Source organism: Haliotis rubra, unplaced genomic scaffold, assembly GCF_003918875.1.
Source record: "Haliotis rubra isolate DU_JTF1 unplaced genomic scaffold, ASM391887v1 Scf521, whole genome shotgun sequence".
In the NCBI taxonomy this organism is placed as follows: Eukaryota; Metazoa; Mollusca; class Gastropoda; order Lepetellida; family Haliotidae; genus Haliotis; species Haliotis rubra.
The window spans coordinates 182228-200556 of NW_025767215.1; the positions used below are offsets into that span (position 1 = coordinate 182228).

At 40.2% G+C, this 18329-nt stretch overlaps 1 protein-coding gene across 1 annotated transcript; it reads left to right on the plus strand.

The window, feature by feature from the left end:
* Positions 1 to 2945: 2945 nt before the first annotated feature.
* Positions 2946 to 17634, plus strand: LOC124252702 (protein jagged-1-like). Its single transcript, XM_046686356.1, has 11 exons — positions 2946 to 3077; positions 6960 to 7105; positions 8809 to 8944; positions 9442 to 9593; positions 10613 to 10746; positions 11904 to 12032; positions 13562 to 13819; positions 14058 to 14205; positions 14420 to 14609; positions 16246 to 16361; positions 16671 to 17634. The coding sequence occupies exons 1-11, from the start codon at positions 3018 to 3020 to the stop codon at positions 17176 to 17178; spliced, it is 1977 nt and encodes a 658-aa protein (XP_046542312.1). The 5' UTR covers positions 2946 to 3017; the 3' UTR covers positions 17179 to 17634.
* Positions 17635 to 18329: the final 695 nt, after the last annotated feature.

The window sequence follows — 18329 nt, forward strand, 5'->3', positions numbered from 1 at the left end:
TTAATGTTTAATCTCGTAAAACAAATGTCTATAGTACATGGACAGATGGCCTTTATACTGGAATAAACAAGTGTCCTCAAGTTAAAGATGCGTTTGTTCACATCAACACGTCCTATGTCAACGTAATCTAACACCACACGATTCATGAGGAAATATTTCTGTTAGTTATTCAATTAGTCTCACGTCAGGTTTTGCTTAACAACAACAGATGTTTGGCTGTGCTACTCTAGAACTCACTTTCGGTTTCCATTATCTTTTGAATAAATCTGCACATGAAATGTGTTTGATTTCCTGAGTGTTTACACACCACAATTGCCTAATAGAAACTTGCTCCCAAACACTGTATGCTTTCAAAATGGGGCGGTGGCGTAGTCTAGTGGTTAAAGAGTTCGCTTGTCATGCCAAAGACCCGGGTTCGATTCCATCACATGTGTAAAGCTCATTCCCGGTGTCCCGCGCCCTGATGTTGCTGGAATATTGCTAGAAGCCACTCACTCACTCAAGATGGTCGAAGGAACAATGTCACATCATCAGATGCAGATGCAGCAAATTATATAATTACTCCCACGGAGATATCATTTGAACATTTTAAAAACATCCCAAAATATGTCATGATGTAATCGATTTGGGTTTGAACAGGAATTTGTAACATTCGGGAAAGGTATGCAGTGGAAGCCCTCTAAACCGGCATTTGCTGGGACCGGCACAAAATGCCGGTATAGAGGATGTACCGGTTTAGAGGGCTTCCACTGTATTATCGACATAACATTAGGGAACTAAACTAGACGCAACGACAGACACTTTAAACTTGAAAATGCAAAAATAATATACATGTATATTCCTAATCCTGACTATCCTCGATACAGATTCCTTTTAGTATAATGGGGAAACGGAAAATAGCTATGAAAATTATTGTGCCAGACTACATCGTTCGCAAGTGGTCAGGGATTATCTTCGACAAGAAAGCGTACTAGACTGCCAAGCCACTTGACACTTTATCTTATGGAGCATGTGCAAGTTATTCTAGTGAACTTACACAAGGGACCATTAACGAATTAAAGTGGTCAGGTTCTGAGTTGTTCTTCAGGAGGAATGGCGTGAAATACTAAGGTCGAGCATAGTGAGTGAGTGAGTGAGAGTGAGTGAGTATGGTTTTACGACGCTTTTATCAATATTCAAGCAACACCACGCCATGGGGGCATGCAGGTAGCAAAGGTACTGTAAAGGTACCTACCTTTAGTTGCCCGTTTTTATATAGAGTATTGTTCATAAAATTTGTTTGATTTTACAGTTACATACTAGTTTTAAATCTCTATCTGTGATGATCTAGTTATTTGACTGTCCTTCGTTGACAGTTTTATTTATAATTTAATTGCATTTAATATGAATTTGTAATTTGTCAAAGTCACGATATGGCTGAAATATTGCCGATGTGACTATTAATCGTAACTCACTCACTCACTCAATCACGCCACGGTGGACGCCAGAAATGGGCTTCACACATTGTAACCATGAGGGGAATCGAACCCGGGTCTTCGGCGTGACGACCGAACGCTTTAACCTCTGTGCTACCTCACCTGACATAGTAGACAAACCAGGTATTTAAACACGCCCGAAAATATTCACAGGCGTGTATCGTCATTACACCTTCGTTGTCATTTTAGGCAAGTTAACAAATAGATCAAATAGATCAAAAGTTATGTGAAAGAAAATACTGCGATAGTGGCAGAAGGTTTGCTGTTTGCTGTAGTCGATAAACAAGGATGCATGAAACAGTGTCCTCGTCACCGTATGTTGTTGTACTCATAATGCATATTTACATTCTGCTACTGGTATCTATTCCGCTATAGATCCGTCATTGATATCCAAATCTATTGAACATTTTGAAAACTATTTCATGTACAGTTTAACCTGAACTGTCCCCCTAAAAATATGATCATCTTATACATGCATTGGACATTCAGATCAAGCACCCGACAACAAGGTGCATGTCCTTAGGCGCTCACATCGATGTGTGTGACAGGAAAGAAAATATACTTTACGATATGTCCTTACATAAAATGACACCAGAGAGCGTAAAGCTTCACATATTTTTTTCATAACAAAACGTGAGTCCATGATGTAATCTGAATAATTTCTTCTCCCTGAAGATAAACCTGTAGGAGAACTAGCGGTCTCGTGTGTGTAAAGCACAGATACACAAAGTACTCACTACTGCTTGCACCTGTCCGTAGATCAAGAAATCATAGTGTAGCTGGATTTCTTAATCTTTATTTGCTGGGCGATTCTTTCAGTTATCAAAGCTTGATCCTTAGCTCTTACAGCAGTATAGCTAACTGTGCTGTATACATTAAAGAGGAATATAATCAAAATTGGTGTGTGCAAATATGACTTATGATTATGCGCTTACCGATACCAACAGGAGTAATAGCACGAAAGATACTCCCAAACTGGGTCCCGACCATGTAGACATCATGTGCTTCTTGGTGGAGGTTTGTTTCTCATGTCCCGTTAACAGTCGACTTCTTGCGCACATCTGTTGTGAGGTATCTCACATGTGACCAAAGTATTACTAAATTCGCAAATCACTATTGTTAGCAAGGAGGAGGGAGTGTGAGTTTTCATTCCAAATGTTTCCCTAATTTTCTGATATAAGTAAATGTTTCCGGTTAAAATATATTTCTCTGAATGTTATCATAGATGCATTATTATCACAAGACCCTCACAAAATTGATCACAAGTTTGTGTGATGTAGGCTCGATTTGTTTTCTAAATTATATTATTTACCTATACTATTTACACGTTCCTCTGGAATATTTGCTAAATGCAACATAACATTGACTCACGCTATGGATGTCCGTATGAAACAATCAAATCGAAACAGAAGTGAAACTAGAATACAAACGAGTCACAGCTATATTAACAGGAAGTGGTGAAAGCATGTTAGATGTATAGTGTGTTTGATACACCATCCAAACCCGATGCCGTAGCAAACCTTATTCTTAACCACTTTGAAGATGAAGACGACGGGAGGACGCCAAGGGGTGACCTTACTTCTGTGGCTGTTAATAACAAGGGTAGGTACCAAAAACTTTTATCACCGCGGTCATGTAGCCATTAATGTCAATAGACTCGTGGACGCTTCCATATATCACACTGTGAAAATGTCCATTTCGTGATATGGTAACTTATCACATGCTAGAATATTGCCCACGTAAAGAGGGCTGACTGCTGGAACCTTGAAATCATTCCCCAAGACAGTTTTCGTTTATTTTTTTATTTTTTTATTGCTATGTAACTATCGATTACAATTCATGATTATATTTTGTGTTTAGTTTTGTTGGCTAAATCAGTAGAAGGTAATTTGATTTTAGGAAAAAGCTGAACGATATTAGATGACCGATATACTTGAAACTTTCGTTAAAATGCTAGTCCAAATTTCCGTGTGTTGATTTTGCCAACCCAAGCCGAAATCCAAATTCATATGCATAAAGAGACATAGTTTAGCTGGAAGGGAAGCACAATTGGTGGCCAAAGGGATGTTTACTCACTGTTTATGTCTTATCCGCAAATTGTTACACAGGTCTTCTGATTGAGCAGTTGTCCTTGATAAATGGCGGAATAACTTTTGCTCTTAATTTTCGAAACAAGAATCACCCAGTTCCAGTGATACCCATTTTTGTCATGTAAACAATGAAATTGACAACGGTCATGTGACCAGTCCTGTTAGCTATGACACAAGTGACCTAGACTCATCCATTACCTTAGCAGAGGTCGAGCGTGCTATTGCACGTGCACAACAAGGGAAGGCGGCGGGGCCCGACTGTATACCGGCTGAGGCGTTGAAGAACAAGGCTGGCGTTGATGTCCTTTTTCGCATTTACAGTTACTGTTTTGATAATATTATCTGCCCCGAAGCATGGCGTCATAGCATTATTAATCCTATTGGGAAACCTGACTCTGACCCCCCTGACCCGTTGGGATATAGAGGCATCTCTTTGTTATCAGTCCCGTGTAAAATTTATGCGAATATACTTAATTCTAGACTTAGTTCTTGACTGGAAGCGAATAAGATTTTAGTGGATGAACAAAATGGGTTTCACTCTAAACGTAGAAACCTTAGAGCACTTGTATAGCATTTATTCAGTTATAAAAAAATAGAAAACAAGCTAACAGGTCTACTTTTGTTTGCTATATTGATGCTATGAAGGCTTTTGATAAGGTAAACAGACACTGTCTTTGGTATAAACTACTGCAGCTTGGCATTAACGGGAAGTTCTTACACGCAGTTCAGTCCATGTATGACAGTACCTCGGCCCGGGTCCGTGTTAACGATGAATACACAGACACTTTCTCTGTAATCTCCGGCGTTCGTCAGGGGTGTGGGTTGTCGCCGACGTTGTTTTCAATATATGTGAACGAGACAAACAGTTAAGGATGTGGCATTGAAATTGATGATGTTAGGCTCAGTTTGTTATTATATGCAGATGGCATAGCACTTATCGCTCCTGAGGAGGTGTCACTGCAGAGAATGTTGGATGTTGTAGCTGATTGGTGCTCCCGCTGGCGAATTCTGGTTAATATTCAGAAAACCAAAGTTATTCATTATCGTCCTAAACGGTTTATGAGATCTAAATTTGTTTTTATGATTGGTGATGATTATGTTGATTACACTAACGCCTATAAATTTTTGGGACTATGGCTTGAGGAAAATCTAAATTTAAATTACACTGCTAAAGAAATAGCGAAGTCTGCTAACTGCGCGCTGGGATTGGTGATGTGTAAGTTTAAGTCCATGGGAGGTATGGCTTATAACGTCTATAATACGTTGTACAACAACTTAGTGCAACCTATTCTGTCTTACGGTGCAGCACTCTGGGGAACTAAGGATTTTAATTGTATAAGTGCAGTACAGAACCGTGCTTGTAGATTTTTCATTGGCGTAAATAGCACAACCCCTAATTTGGCAGTAAGGGGTGATATGGGATGGACTAGTACTTTGTCAAAACATAGAACAGAAGTACATGTATTACGTTTTTGGGTTAAGTTGCACCATATGGCACCTGATAGATTGCCTTCTGTTATTAGCAGCTGGTCACGGCGTTTAGCTAAATCATGTCATAACACAGTGTCATCTTTATTACAATCGTTGCAACTCCCAGTGCAAGACCTGCTACACATGTCTAGTAGTGAATTGACTTTGTCATTTCAACATTTACAGTTGTTAGATCATCAGGGGTGGCTACGGGAATTGTGGAATGACCAGGGTAATCCCAACGGTAATAAGCTACGCACATACAGACAGTTTAAGTACACTGTTACTCCAGAACCATACATAACTGATATACTGCCCAGATGGAACCGTAGCATTCTATGTAAACTTCAGTGTGGTACACTTCCATTAGAAATAGAACGTGGTAGATTTTCTCGTCCTGCGACGCCACTTGCAGGCAGGCTTTGTCGTCACTGTAGTAGTCAGGCTGTCGAAGACGAAGTCCATTTCTTAGTTAGCTGTCCTTATTATTCTGATCTTCGGTATGATTTGTTTAGAAAATCTAGGATCTTACACCCAAATTGTGCTCAGTTATCAAACACTGAACAAGCTACATTCCTCTTACAAACAGAAATTATTGTTAATCCACTGGCCGCTTTAGTTAGCCGTATGTATCGGCGTAAGCTATCATCCCTATAAATTTCTTTCTTTTTCCTTAGGTCTTTCATATGTGTTATACTCCTTAATGTTTTAATCTTATATTTTATACATTTTATGCACATATTGTCTCAAGTGTCTCATGGCCATCTGGCCTGGTGTCTGTATTTTTCTATGTTTTTTTGCTGTTGCCATTTTTGACATGTACATTCACGTGACACATAAATATACTAGTTTGTCTGTCTGTCTGTTATCGACGAGGAAGGCAGTTTTATCAGTAACTTTCCGAAGTGATGGCTTCATATGGACAGGGAAGTGTTATTTAATGAACGAAGAACGAAGAGAAATGTATACATATTGTATAATGTTCTTGAGGGATCCTGTATTCAAAAGAGTCCATACAAGATAAAATATTGGTCACCCATTTTGATAATTTAAACCTCCTATCATTCACCACATCAAGATTCCAGTAACCATGTCTCTGATTATATTATGTTATTTTCACAAATTCTTTGTCTCATCCCCAAATTTCAACACCTGAAGATCCGGGTTAGAATTGATCTTCAGTAACCCAGGCTTGTCGTAAGAGAAGACTAACGGGATTGGGTGATCAGGCTAGCTGATTTGGCTGACACATGTCATCGTATCCCAATTGCGTAGAACGATGCTCATGATGTTGATCACTGGACTGTTTGGTCCAGACTCGATTATTTGCAGACCGCTAGCACATAGCTGGAATATGACTGAGTGCTGCGTATAACTAAGCTCCCTCACATTATTGCCAAATTACATGATATATAATATCAATGAGGAAGTCCCACGTTTCACAGATCATTTTTGTTAGTAAAAATCACAAAAAATAATAAACTCTCCAGGACACGTTCTAAAGTGCAAGTAGGCGATGGGGTAGCCTAGTGGTTAAAGCGTTCGCTCGTCACGTCGAAGACCCGTGTTCGATTCCCCACATGGGTAAAATGTGTGAAGCCCATTTATGGTGTCCCCAGCCATGATATTGCTGGAATATTGCTAAAAGCGTTTTAAAAAATAAACTCACTCGATCACTCTATAGTGTAAGAATGTGTATTGTTTTTTTTGTATAATCATGTTACACTGAATCAATCAAACAAGACATTTCCTCAATAGTATCGTCTTGAATTGACCCATCCAATTTTTTTATTCCGAAAATGGAATGAGCACAATCATTTTCAATTGTTTATGTTTGAATTCTGAGACAAGTAATTAAATTAGAATTTACGGTCTAATTATTAAAGTTAAACTCATGTGCGAATATATCTTCTTGCTTCGACAGCGTGCGAAGACTGACGGCAAACTGGACATTCGATTCATCAGGTACTGGTCGGATGGCAAGGAAGTCAGTGGGGATTGTTGTGACAATCATCTACGCGTGTGGTGTAATGACAAGTGCGACCCAAAGTTTACCATTTGCATTGATGGGTGAGGAACGTTTAATTTTTCAATAACAAAATATACTAGTAAGTGAAACACATTTTGAGTGAGTGAGTTTACACCGGTAATATTTCAGCCGTAGTGTGACAACAGAAACTCATAAATTAAGAATGAATATAAGAAGAATATATAAAATGGTGTCATCGAATGACAGGATAACAACTAGATGATCACATATTTTTAAAACTAGTTTGTAAGCAAACGTTTGTACAAATCAAACTATCAGTAGTACCACCGCTACACCGCCCCTTCTTTGACTTCAATAGAAAGTGCGGAGTCGTGCTTATAACGCCAAATCTGTTTGACATTCGGTTTGAAAACCATTCTGGATACATAAACTAGTGCCAACAAGTATACGCCGCAAAATATCACGTAAAAATTTAAAAATAGAAATTAACTGAACCATGTCACACTCGTACACATTCTTTCCGGGAACAAACTTCGAAACAAGTTAACGAAAAACGCCCAAATGACGTTTTCTGATGTATGACGAAATGCACGTGCATACTGACGGTACAAAACAGCCTACGCGACACGTAAGCAACACAGTGGTAAAAAGAAGACAAAAAATACGACACTTTTAAGGAATGGCCCAACAAGGAGCTAACCGCACCGTCATAGCCAGCAACTGTCATCAGACTGATGCAACAACTAAGATATACAGGCAATACGTCAGACAAGCCTAGGAGTGGTCGACTACGTGTGGCAACGCCCGGTGATGATCGACACATCCAGACAATTCATCTGAGAAATTTTGTAACGGGGTCGTCAACGGCAGCGACCGCACTAGGACACCGTAGATTATAGTATGGTTCCCGAGCACGTCGACCCGACCGAGGAGTGCATTGACTCTTCAAAACCGACGTCGTCGATTGACATGAGCCAGGCGAGTTCGACGTTGGCAGAAGCGTGATTAGCGACGTGTGATGTTCACAGACGAGAGTAGGTGTTGCCTCTACAGTAAGGACATCCGGACTCGTGTTTACAGCCAAATTGGATTAACGTTTTGCGCCGAGTTGCCTTCAGCAAATCCGGCTGTTTGGAGCCGGTAGCGTGATGGTGTGGGGAGTGATCTGCGGCGATATCAAAAAGAGACTTGTGATTATTCATGGCAACCCGAATTCTCGATGATACAGGGATGAAGTTTTGTGACCAGTTTTGTTGCCATTTATCCAAGTATGTGACATTGTCTACCAACATAGAATACTTATGGGACTATCTGGATAGACAAATCAGAAGACTACCAGCGCAACCTGTCACCGCTCAACAACTGTAACAATGTCTCCTTCAGGAATGGCTACGGATCACGCCTATCGTCATTCGTATTCTAACGTCATCAAGGCGTCGAGATGTTTTGGCGTGTACTGAAACGCTTTATTGATTTGTGTAAAAAGCAATGATACCACGTGTCTTTTAGTGTCAGTCAAACGATACTTTCGACTTTGTATAAAATGAAACGGTGTAATTTGCTGTACACTTAAATACTCTATTGAAATTAAACAAATGTTCCTTTATGTATGCTTTGTTTTCTGTTCATGTTTGGTCAAACACGCTGTATACTTTCTTTTCAGCACTAGTATATCTATAAAATATGTGTCTTGGCTTTGTTTTCAATGTACAGTGTGGCAGTACAATTGGCAGTGAGTCCTGTTGACGTGAAAGCGCTATACAACTATCTTATATTATTCCAGCCCTGAAGGAAGAAAGCCTTGCTCTGTTTACAAGAACGCCACAAACTACATACACAACCAGGACATAATCCACTTTGGAAGTAGCATTCAAGGAACACCAAATCCTTTCATCATACATGTACCCAAAGCAGTACCGGTAGGTTTCTTGCTAAACTTGAAAACTAAAACTAGAACAGAATCTAACTTATAGTATCCAGTACCGGTATGTGTGACAGACACTAGACCTTAACAAGGAGTCGAGAAATAGCATGATCTGGCTGACTGCTGTGTTAAACAACGGACTTATGCGGAGAATAAGAATCCGGGTTACAATTGATCTTCATTAACCAATGCTTGTCGTAAGAGGAGACTAACGGGATCGGGTGGTCAGGCTCGCTGACTTTCTTGACACATGTCATCGTATTCCAATTGCGTAGAACGGTGCTCATGATGCTGAACACTGGATTGTCTGGTCCAAACTCTATTATTTTCAGACCTCCGCCTTTTTGCTGAAATATTGCTGTGTGCGGATTATAACTTAACTCACTCAATCACTCACTAACACACTCAGAGAATGACAAACTATCAATCTGGTGAATGATTAATTTACGTAACCTTTTAAAATATTAGCTGGAATATTGTTCTTTTTTCAAGTCCTCGATCGAAATAACGGTGGAGGTGTATGACAGCGATGACACCTCCAGTGATGACCACATGGACACGCTCTCTAAGCTGATCAACATCCAAGCCGCTGCTACAGAACAGGCAGCTGTGTACACCCCATATACAGTGTGGGGAAGGACTAAGTGAGTCAGACTGTGATAGATCTGGAATGAATCAAGAGATGAAACTCTTCCGTGTTATTTATTCATAAATACTTCCAAAGGACAAGACTGCAACTGTTACATGAATATGAAATTATTGGGTTTGTGTCATCATCGTCTTGCACCAGAATAGTGCTAACATGAATGCATAAAATCACATGGCCATTCTAACAGCACCAAAAGAACGTTTAGCTTATGGCAAAAGGCTAGATATAGACACAGACATATTTCTGGAACAGGAATGTATTTAATATTGACTGTTTAGTGATGAAAATCCCGTGATGGTGCATGATATATTATATTTAAAGAGAAACGTTTATGTTTTCAATCAAGTTACTGTTACGATTGATATTTAAATGCTTTATGATTTAGATCTCTTTGTATTGACCGTAAATGTTTCTATCATTTACCCGACTGTCTCAGTGCTGGCGATTGTATTGGTTCTCGATCAAGACCTTAACTGCACAAAGTGAATCGAAAATAAGATTTAGAGCCTAGTAACACAATACAAATTATCGTATGATACATTCAAGCATTAAACTTAATTAACCTCACTATTCTTTCTGAATAATGCATCTGACCGGCGTGTGGATGGTTTCATATTCAATTTGTTATCAAATTAGAGCCACATAGTGAGTAGTCATATTTTTTCATAAATATCAAGATTTTGGTTTGTTGTTTAACGCCGCACTCAGCAGTATTCTAGCTTTATGGCAGCGGTCTGCAAATAATCGAGTCTGGACCAGATAATCCAGTGTTCAACACCATGAGCACCGTTCTACGCAATTGGGAACCGATGGCATGTGTCAAGAAAGTCAGCGAGCCTGACCACCAGATCCTGTTAGTCGCCTCTAACGACAAGTATGGGCTACTGGAGATCAATTCTAACCCGAATCTAATGCACACCATCAGGTAGTTTAAAATCCCGTTTATGAGCTGATGCTCATAGGAGATGATAAACGAGATGACAAACTGAAATGTATTGAGCGTTTTATTTCCAGGTTAAAGATTGAGGTTCGTGCCTACTGCGACCCAGACTGGTACGGATCTGCGTGTGCGACATATTGCAAGGCCACTCCTGACCACAGTCACTACACCTGCCACCCACATACAGGAGCTAAAATGTGTTTTGAAGGTATGCTCAGATAGCTGGTGTGAGCGTTGATAGCTATTACGGTCGGTAAACATTTTTAGCTGAATACATGTCCGGTGTTTGCTATATATACTATTCTTACTTTGCTAAGGATCAAATCATTGATTCAACAGAAAACTATGGTGGGGTCTAATTTGGTTTAAATATCTAAGCTTATTGAGCATAGATCCTAGGTTTCAGTATGCCACTGCATCTTGTGGATCCCATACCTGCTATTGACAGGTGTTGTGTACTTTTCAGTGACTCGTTCCATTTTTATGGTTACTCATGTATCAAGTGCATACGGTTATATTAAAGTGTCTGTTTGCATAAAGAAGGGTTATCGTATTATCATTATGTATCCAGTTTTAAATGGATACAATTTCAAAGGATCAATCTCTGTTTAAGTAAAGTCAGGAATATTTGTGATCCTTAGCAAAGTGTGAGGAGTATATCACGATTCTTCGTGTTGATGCGAAACTACACTGAAAACAGAATACCGGATGTGCACGAGTTCCTTCCTTGATAAAGATGTATATTTTTACCATATCACTAAAATATCATGGGGAAATGATTAGGGATGCAATATCATTATTTTGCCAGAGATGGTTATACTAGTCATAAAGCGAGTGTTGGTATATCATTGAACATTGCGCACGTCTTTAATGAACTTCTATATTCCGATATCTAACGAATGTTTATGAATAGTTTAGATGGCTAAATGTCAGCGAAGTCGTTTATCTACTCTCCATAGGGACCGTTCATAATTGTGAGTGGGTTGGGGGTGATGATGAGTTTAAGGGGGTCACCCATTTTGCTCTGGGGTGGGGTGGGGTGGGGTAGGGTGGGGGTACGGGTGGTAATCATTTCCCATTTTGGTGAGGTAAGGGGGTCATCATTTTTGTTCATATGACAACGGGGGCAGTCACTGATTTTGTACATGACATGCAGGCGGGGAGTCGGGTTGTCACTTAATTTGTACATAAATCTTAGGAGAGTTCTGCTTCTCCATAAAATATCTCTCCTCTCCCCCCCCCCTTCCCCTTCAGCCATAAATCATGAAAGATCCCTTAACTGGTCATTATTACCTCCTTGAGTATTGAGTTATATTTATTCTTTTATGTAAACATATTCAATTCCTTTCAATCATACAATTGCAGGGTGGAAGGGAGATAACTGCGACGAGGATATCGACGAATGTGCAGAAATTAACAACTTGTGTCAGCGTGGGGGAAGTTGTACTAATACACTTGGAAGCTTTATGTGCAGTTGTACGGAGGGTGTCACTGGTGAGTTGACTCTATCACTTATTAATTTACACTGTGTCTACATTCTGATACCTGTAGGCTCAGCCAGACAGAGAGCATTTTCGAATTGATTTTATTTGTTTAACGCTATATGGCTGTGTTCTGTAAATGATCGTGTCTTGACCAGACAATCCAGTGATCAGGAGCCCTAGGTTCGCGGTTGGGATACGATGAGGGGTGTCAACCAAATCAGCGAGCCTGACCACCCGATCCCGCTAGTCGCCTTTACGTCAAGCATGGGTTGCCGAAGACCAATTCTGATTCGAAGCCTACAATACATGCAATATGTGTCCCCCACTTGGTTTGGTTGTCAAACGTCGTTTCTATTATGGATTTGTCTCTCCATATGAGGATCTAAGTAAAGGGAGATACACGAAACAATAGATAAGATTTGCAATTGGTTTACGGCTAACGGGATCTGTAAAACAATATACAACAATGGAACACGGTATTACAGTAGTTCCATTCTCACATTCATAATGTTGGGTAAAACTTGGTTACTTATTATTATATCTTTTCCTCACTGTAGGGAGACTTTGATACTCATTAGAATTGGTGATGTCATTAGGTAAAAAGCAGTGATGTTATGAGCGCTATTGATACGTTTGAGTATTATGTTTATTTGTTGAACAGCACAATTCCATCAACAATTTAAGTTAAAAGTAAAAAAGGTGTGATTAAATGGTTTATAAAACAATTTGATAAGAGTATGCCTTATGCGAAGAATGAAATACTAGAGACCTTTCTTATTGTTGATCTGTATTTGTTTTAAACGTTTTGAATCAAGATTCGTACAACGGTATCAATAATCATCAATGACTTCTATGTCTTCATTTACCTTGTATACAACACTAATTGGTGATTTACTATTCACCTGGTCGTAAAACTTTCTGTTCTACAATGTGTTTTTTTTCTGAGTTACTAGCCGCTATAATTAGTTGTTATGTAGAACGCCAGTACCAACACGTCTTAACTAAGCAAGTTCTGTCAAACTGGTAGCACCAGTTAAAACAGTTATCAGAAGTATTAAAACAAACATTTGCAAATAAGATGAATAAAAGCAGTGACAGAACACGGCCCTGGGGATCGCCAGTTTTACTGTGGTTGATCCTGTCCCAGTTACACTAACAATTTGGGATTACACTATGTCTTTCTCAGAGACGTTCAGACGCAAGTACTTTTGGGGGTTGATTCCGGTCCGGGATTCGAACTCACACTCTCAGAGTCAGGCATTTAATCGCCAGCACACCACGTCAGCGATCTAACCCATTTAGCTAGCGCGCTTAAGCAAAGACAAAGTCTAACTGGTTGTCAAGATAACGTACTTTGTGTACCCCTATGGCAAGTGTTGCAAATTTCACGTGACAAAGTACTTGACCTATAACACCAGTAATTTCGGCGTGTAATTGATGGGTTAAACAACATCAAATGCATTTTTAACTCAACGGTCATGCAAGGTGTCCATTACATGCTGCTTGTTTCTCGTCAAATACTTCCTCAACTTTGTTCAGGAAGGCAATGTGAAAACATCATCAACCAGTGTGCACTGGCACCATGCTTGAACGGCGGGACATGTGACGGAAACGAAACAGCCTTCAACTGCACATGCTCTGTAGAGTGGACTGGAGGGACCTGCGCAGAGAAGGTGAATTTCTGTGACAGCGCCCCCTGTAACAGAGGAAACTGTACACCGGACTTCCTGACGGCAACTGGGTTCAAGTGTAACTGTGAGTTTGCGTGGGTAGGAGAAAGATGCAGTCATGCTGTTGGTAAGTGGAATGTTATCTCAGTTTTCAACTTTGAGCTGTAATTATGAATTGTTTTCTTTTATTTTAGCGTCATTTCCGGCATCATGAACTATCGCACAATAAACACAGTTTCAATATACGATTACTCTGCCTATGACTCCAGTCTAAATGGAATATTTCTTTCATGCTCTTTGGTTGTCTGCTAGCTATTTACGTTTTCTATGCATATTTATAAGAACCGCAAGTTCTGTGCATTCAGATATATTCAACATTACGCTCCTGGGTGAGATTGGTCATACAAATAGAGGTGACCTGGCTGATGGCTTGGACAGACTCATCACCGAACTCGGGGGAATTCCAGGAAAGGTGGATGTCAAGTTTACAACAAACGCACAGAAAGAAAGCAAGTAAGTGATGAACAGGGTGTTGCTGTGCCGGCACACAATGATTTCAGTAAATTGAGCGTCCTACCCTGCAATGAATCGTACGATCTCTATCAAGTTGGTGTTTTGAAATACTTTGCATCCAACAGTGAAACAAACAGCGGTCTACAATGACTTCAATCCTCCTGCAAATAATGTCAAGGTTGTAACTAAGTTTGTGTTTGAATATATGTTTCAGTTATACTACAACGTACATACAACTCTATTTTGCTGTGGAGAACGGCTCCTTTCTGGAGAGTGATTCATTAGATAGAATCTTCGAATCCAACCCTGACGAAGTCATCAGTGAATATCTGCCTCTTCCATTGTACCCACGTCAACAAGAAGAGAAGGAGAAGATCACGGTGTTCCAAACGATGGCAACAGAGGTTCGTTTCGTTATCGTGTTAATGTCAACGAAACAACCTATGACAAATTTGAATTTAGTGAGTGAGATGAAATGTGTTTGTCCTTTGTAAGAATGTTTGTATACTGAACCACAACAAAAATGTCGCACCGATAGGGGTTTCTTAAGGCACACACTTTAATTCACTCATATTAACAATCAAAACGAGGACTGAGTTCATACTTGACAGTTATGGTTAACACATTTTCGGGAAACACATTTAGAGTTCACACAAACAAAATCACCAGAAATGGTACCATTAAGATACCCCAAAGTCAGTATCGTGTGTGGCCTTTATGGGCATCGATGAAATCGTTGCATCGTCTGTACATAGAATGAATTAGCCGGTCGATGAAGATCATACGCATTTGGGTCCATACTCTGCGAAATGCCTGATTGACTCTAGCCGTAGTTGTCGGCCTTGGTTGGAGGCCATTCAGTCTTCTTTGAATCTCGTCCCAAAGATGTTCTACTGGAGTTAAATTCGGACTGAGTACAAGATGTTGTAGGGTTTGGATGACATGCTATCTTATGAAGTCCAATGTTGCTCTGGCAGTGTGGTCACGACCGTTGACTTGCTGGAAGATGTGATTTCTGTAACGTCCAAAATGTGGTACAACGTGGGGTCTTATGACTTAATCAATATAGCGAGCAGCTGTCACGTCATTTCCTCATCCTGGACCAAGATCCTGGAACACCACGGTATTAACTAACTGGTTCAGACCGATTGCACCCCACACTATGCTGCTTGGACCACCCCACGAGTCTCTTTCAACAATACACTCATTGGAAAACATTTCACCACGCCCTCGCCATACTCTCACGCTGCGTTTGAGACTCGCTTTCATTGGTAGGGTTGTCACGACATGCACGTGCATTTTCATTTTCACGAATGTCATACGGAACCTTTTACCATGTCTGCCTTCTTCGGTGCGTTTGGTCGATATGCTTTTTCATCAGAAAACACACTGATGTTGGTAATAACTGTCAATTTGGATTGAAAAACATGTTAAGAAAACGGTACAATCATAATAAAAACACCACCTTGCAAGAACAGAATTTTGCATTTGGTTTTAAAAAGCGACGTTTCTTTTGTGGTTCAGTATATATTTGTTGTGTGACGCTAAGCAATACATACTTTATGACGGCAGTCTGTAATACATTGACATGTAATCAGTGAAGTCAATAGACCACTCAATCCAGATCGACGTCTCTTTTGTCGAGGACGGTGGGGTAGCCGAGTGGTTAATGCGTTCGCTCGTCATGCCGAAGACCTAGGGTACCACATGGGTAAAACGTGTGAAGCCCATTTCCGATATTGTTGGAATATTGGTAAAAGCCGCGTACAACTAAACTAACTCACTCACTCTTTTGTCAACATGCTTAGGTTGCTGGAAAATACGTAACTGGAATCCTCACATGTCTCTACAAAGCAATACAACAGAACAATACCTGGTCCTGATTGAAAGATTTAAAAATAACTCATTAAAGTATCATTTGAAAGCAAAAGCAATAATACTGTCACCTTCACAGTTCCAATTTAGATATGTAAGTTTATGGTGAAAACCCCATTTGACTATATTTTTTCAATTGACTACTGATGAAACCTGCTGTTTCAGAGATCGCGTAACAGTTGGGACAAGGGCCAGTACGTGAAGACCATTGGAACTCCTTTAGGATTTGCCCTTATGACTGTTATACTTTGGGTGGCTTTATGGATCTGGAGAAGAAGATCGTAAGTTGCACATGACATTCCTTTTGATTAACATGCAAAGACGGCAGACATTCTGAGTAACGTAATTATTTTAATCAGACACACACATTCACGCACGCACGCACGCACGCACGCACGCACGCACGCACGCACGCACGCACACTCACACACGACAGAATCATGGGTTTACCATTCTGTATAACCATGTTGTAAACATATGTAAGACCATTTCAAATAGTATTTTGATATCTGAATGTCATATCGATAGTAGTTTAGGAGATTATATTCAACAAAAGCAACAATGTATTGTGTTATTTTTCCGATTTCCAGACACAACTCTGACCAATTCTTGGAAGACGATCAAATCAGTCTTTTTGTTATGGATGTCGCATGCAACAGGAGCCTAAACAGACCAGGTAACGTCACAGGCACACGTCAGGATGCAAGCGTATCTCCAAGTGGCTACACAAGTCTTCACTTCCATGACCATGAAAGATCACTCGACACAGACTGTGATGACACATTACACATCCACATAGCAACTGAAGATATGATGTTCGATCCAGTATTTCTAGATGACAACAATCTTCACGATGACGAAGCAAAACTAGATACCGGCCTCCACGTTGCCTCATACATCCATCCAGTCCCTGCAGATATTACCCTTGACCCGGCGAGTCTAGAGGATGAGGAAGATGAAGCAGAGTACACTGTCATCGATGACAACGATGTTGAGGACCCCTTACAGGAAAACCCTTATGAAACGATAGAATCTTTCGATGAAAACGATGTTGATAACATCTCACAGACAAACCCTTATGAAAAGATAAATTTTTAGCTCCCTTGGACGATGTATTTGTCAGCCTATAATTATGTAAGATATTAATGGCTTCTCTGCTATGCGACTGATTGAGAACCGGAAGTGCCAACAGCAAACTGTCATCGTGGGCTGTCCGAGTGCATCAGAATGGGTTAATAGCTCAGTGGTTACAGTGTTGTCTGGCACGTGGACTGACTCGGTTTCTAGTTCAACAGATTGGGAACACCCCAGGGAGGATCTATTTAGAATGATCTAATAATTGTGGGTAAGCAAAGTGTAAATTCTAAGGCCATATGCCAGGTTACCTGGAGCAAGGATTAGCCTTCAGTAAACCCTTTTCGATTCCCTGCTGGTACAATGTGTACCTTGGGCATCGCATTGCACGTGTTGATTTGCACGATGTCGGCTGACGGGGTTCTAATTCCAAGTGGGGCCCATGTTGTGAACACTATATGTATTATCTACTTACAGTAATCTAATGAATCACTATGAAATAGGTTATCTGGGACGATTCCCCATGGGTACAATGTACGATGCCCATTCATGGTGATCCCCGCCGTGAGTGAATGGAATAATGTTTAAGCTCTCTCTGACGCTACGTAGTCATGAGCCATGATATGTCCAGACTATTTTCATTTATTAACTGATACAGACGGAGACTTGTTGTAAATATGCCTAATTAATCTAAGTATATTCTGTGCAAGTTCAGGTTCGCAAATAAAATTACTCTTAAAGCTTGTTTTCTTCACTGTCTCACTTCACTCGTTGGCCTTTCTAGAATGACAAGCATGAATGATAAAACGCCCATGCAAGATAATAACCTGATATTCCCCAAAACAGATTGCATTTGGCAAAAATTGAAATTACTCTTTAAGCTTTTATTATTCACTGTTATTCGCCATACTTGTTTCACTCAACTTATCGACCTTTCCAGACAGGGTGGACATGCAATATTAAATGACTTCCATGCAATGGATCACTGAACATTTTTGATGACTCCAGGTGTTCTTGAGAAGGACACGCATGTCCTGCCCATAAAAATAGTCCTTCCTTGCCTGACATTGCACAGCGGTACTCCTGAATTTCGGTGGTGGTCAGACAATCAAGCAATCGACGGACCAGAAAGTCCAGACACCTGATAATGTATGCTGGAATGGTTACAATATTTT

Coding starts and splice junctions, on each gene's coding strand:
- LOC124252702 (XM_046686356.1), top strand. CDS start 3,018: ATGAAGACGACGGGAGGACGCCAAGGGGTGACCTTACTTCTGTGGCTG. Junction 12,033..13,561: donor TTGTACGGAGGGTGTCACTG/GTGAGTTGACTC, acceptor AACTTTGTTCAG/GAAGGCAATGTGAAAACATC. Junction 13,820..14,057: donor AAGATGCAGTCATGCTGTTG/GTAAGTGGAATG, acceptor CTGTGCATTCAG/ATATATTCAACATTACGCTC.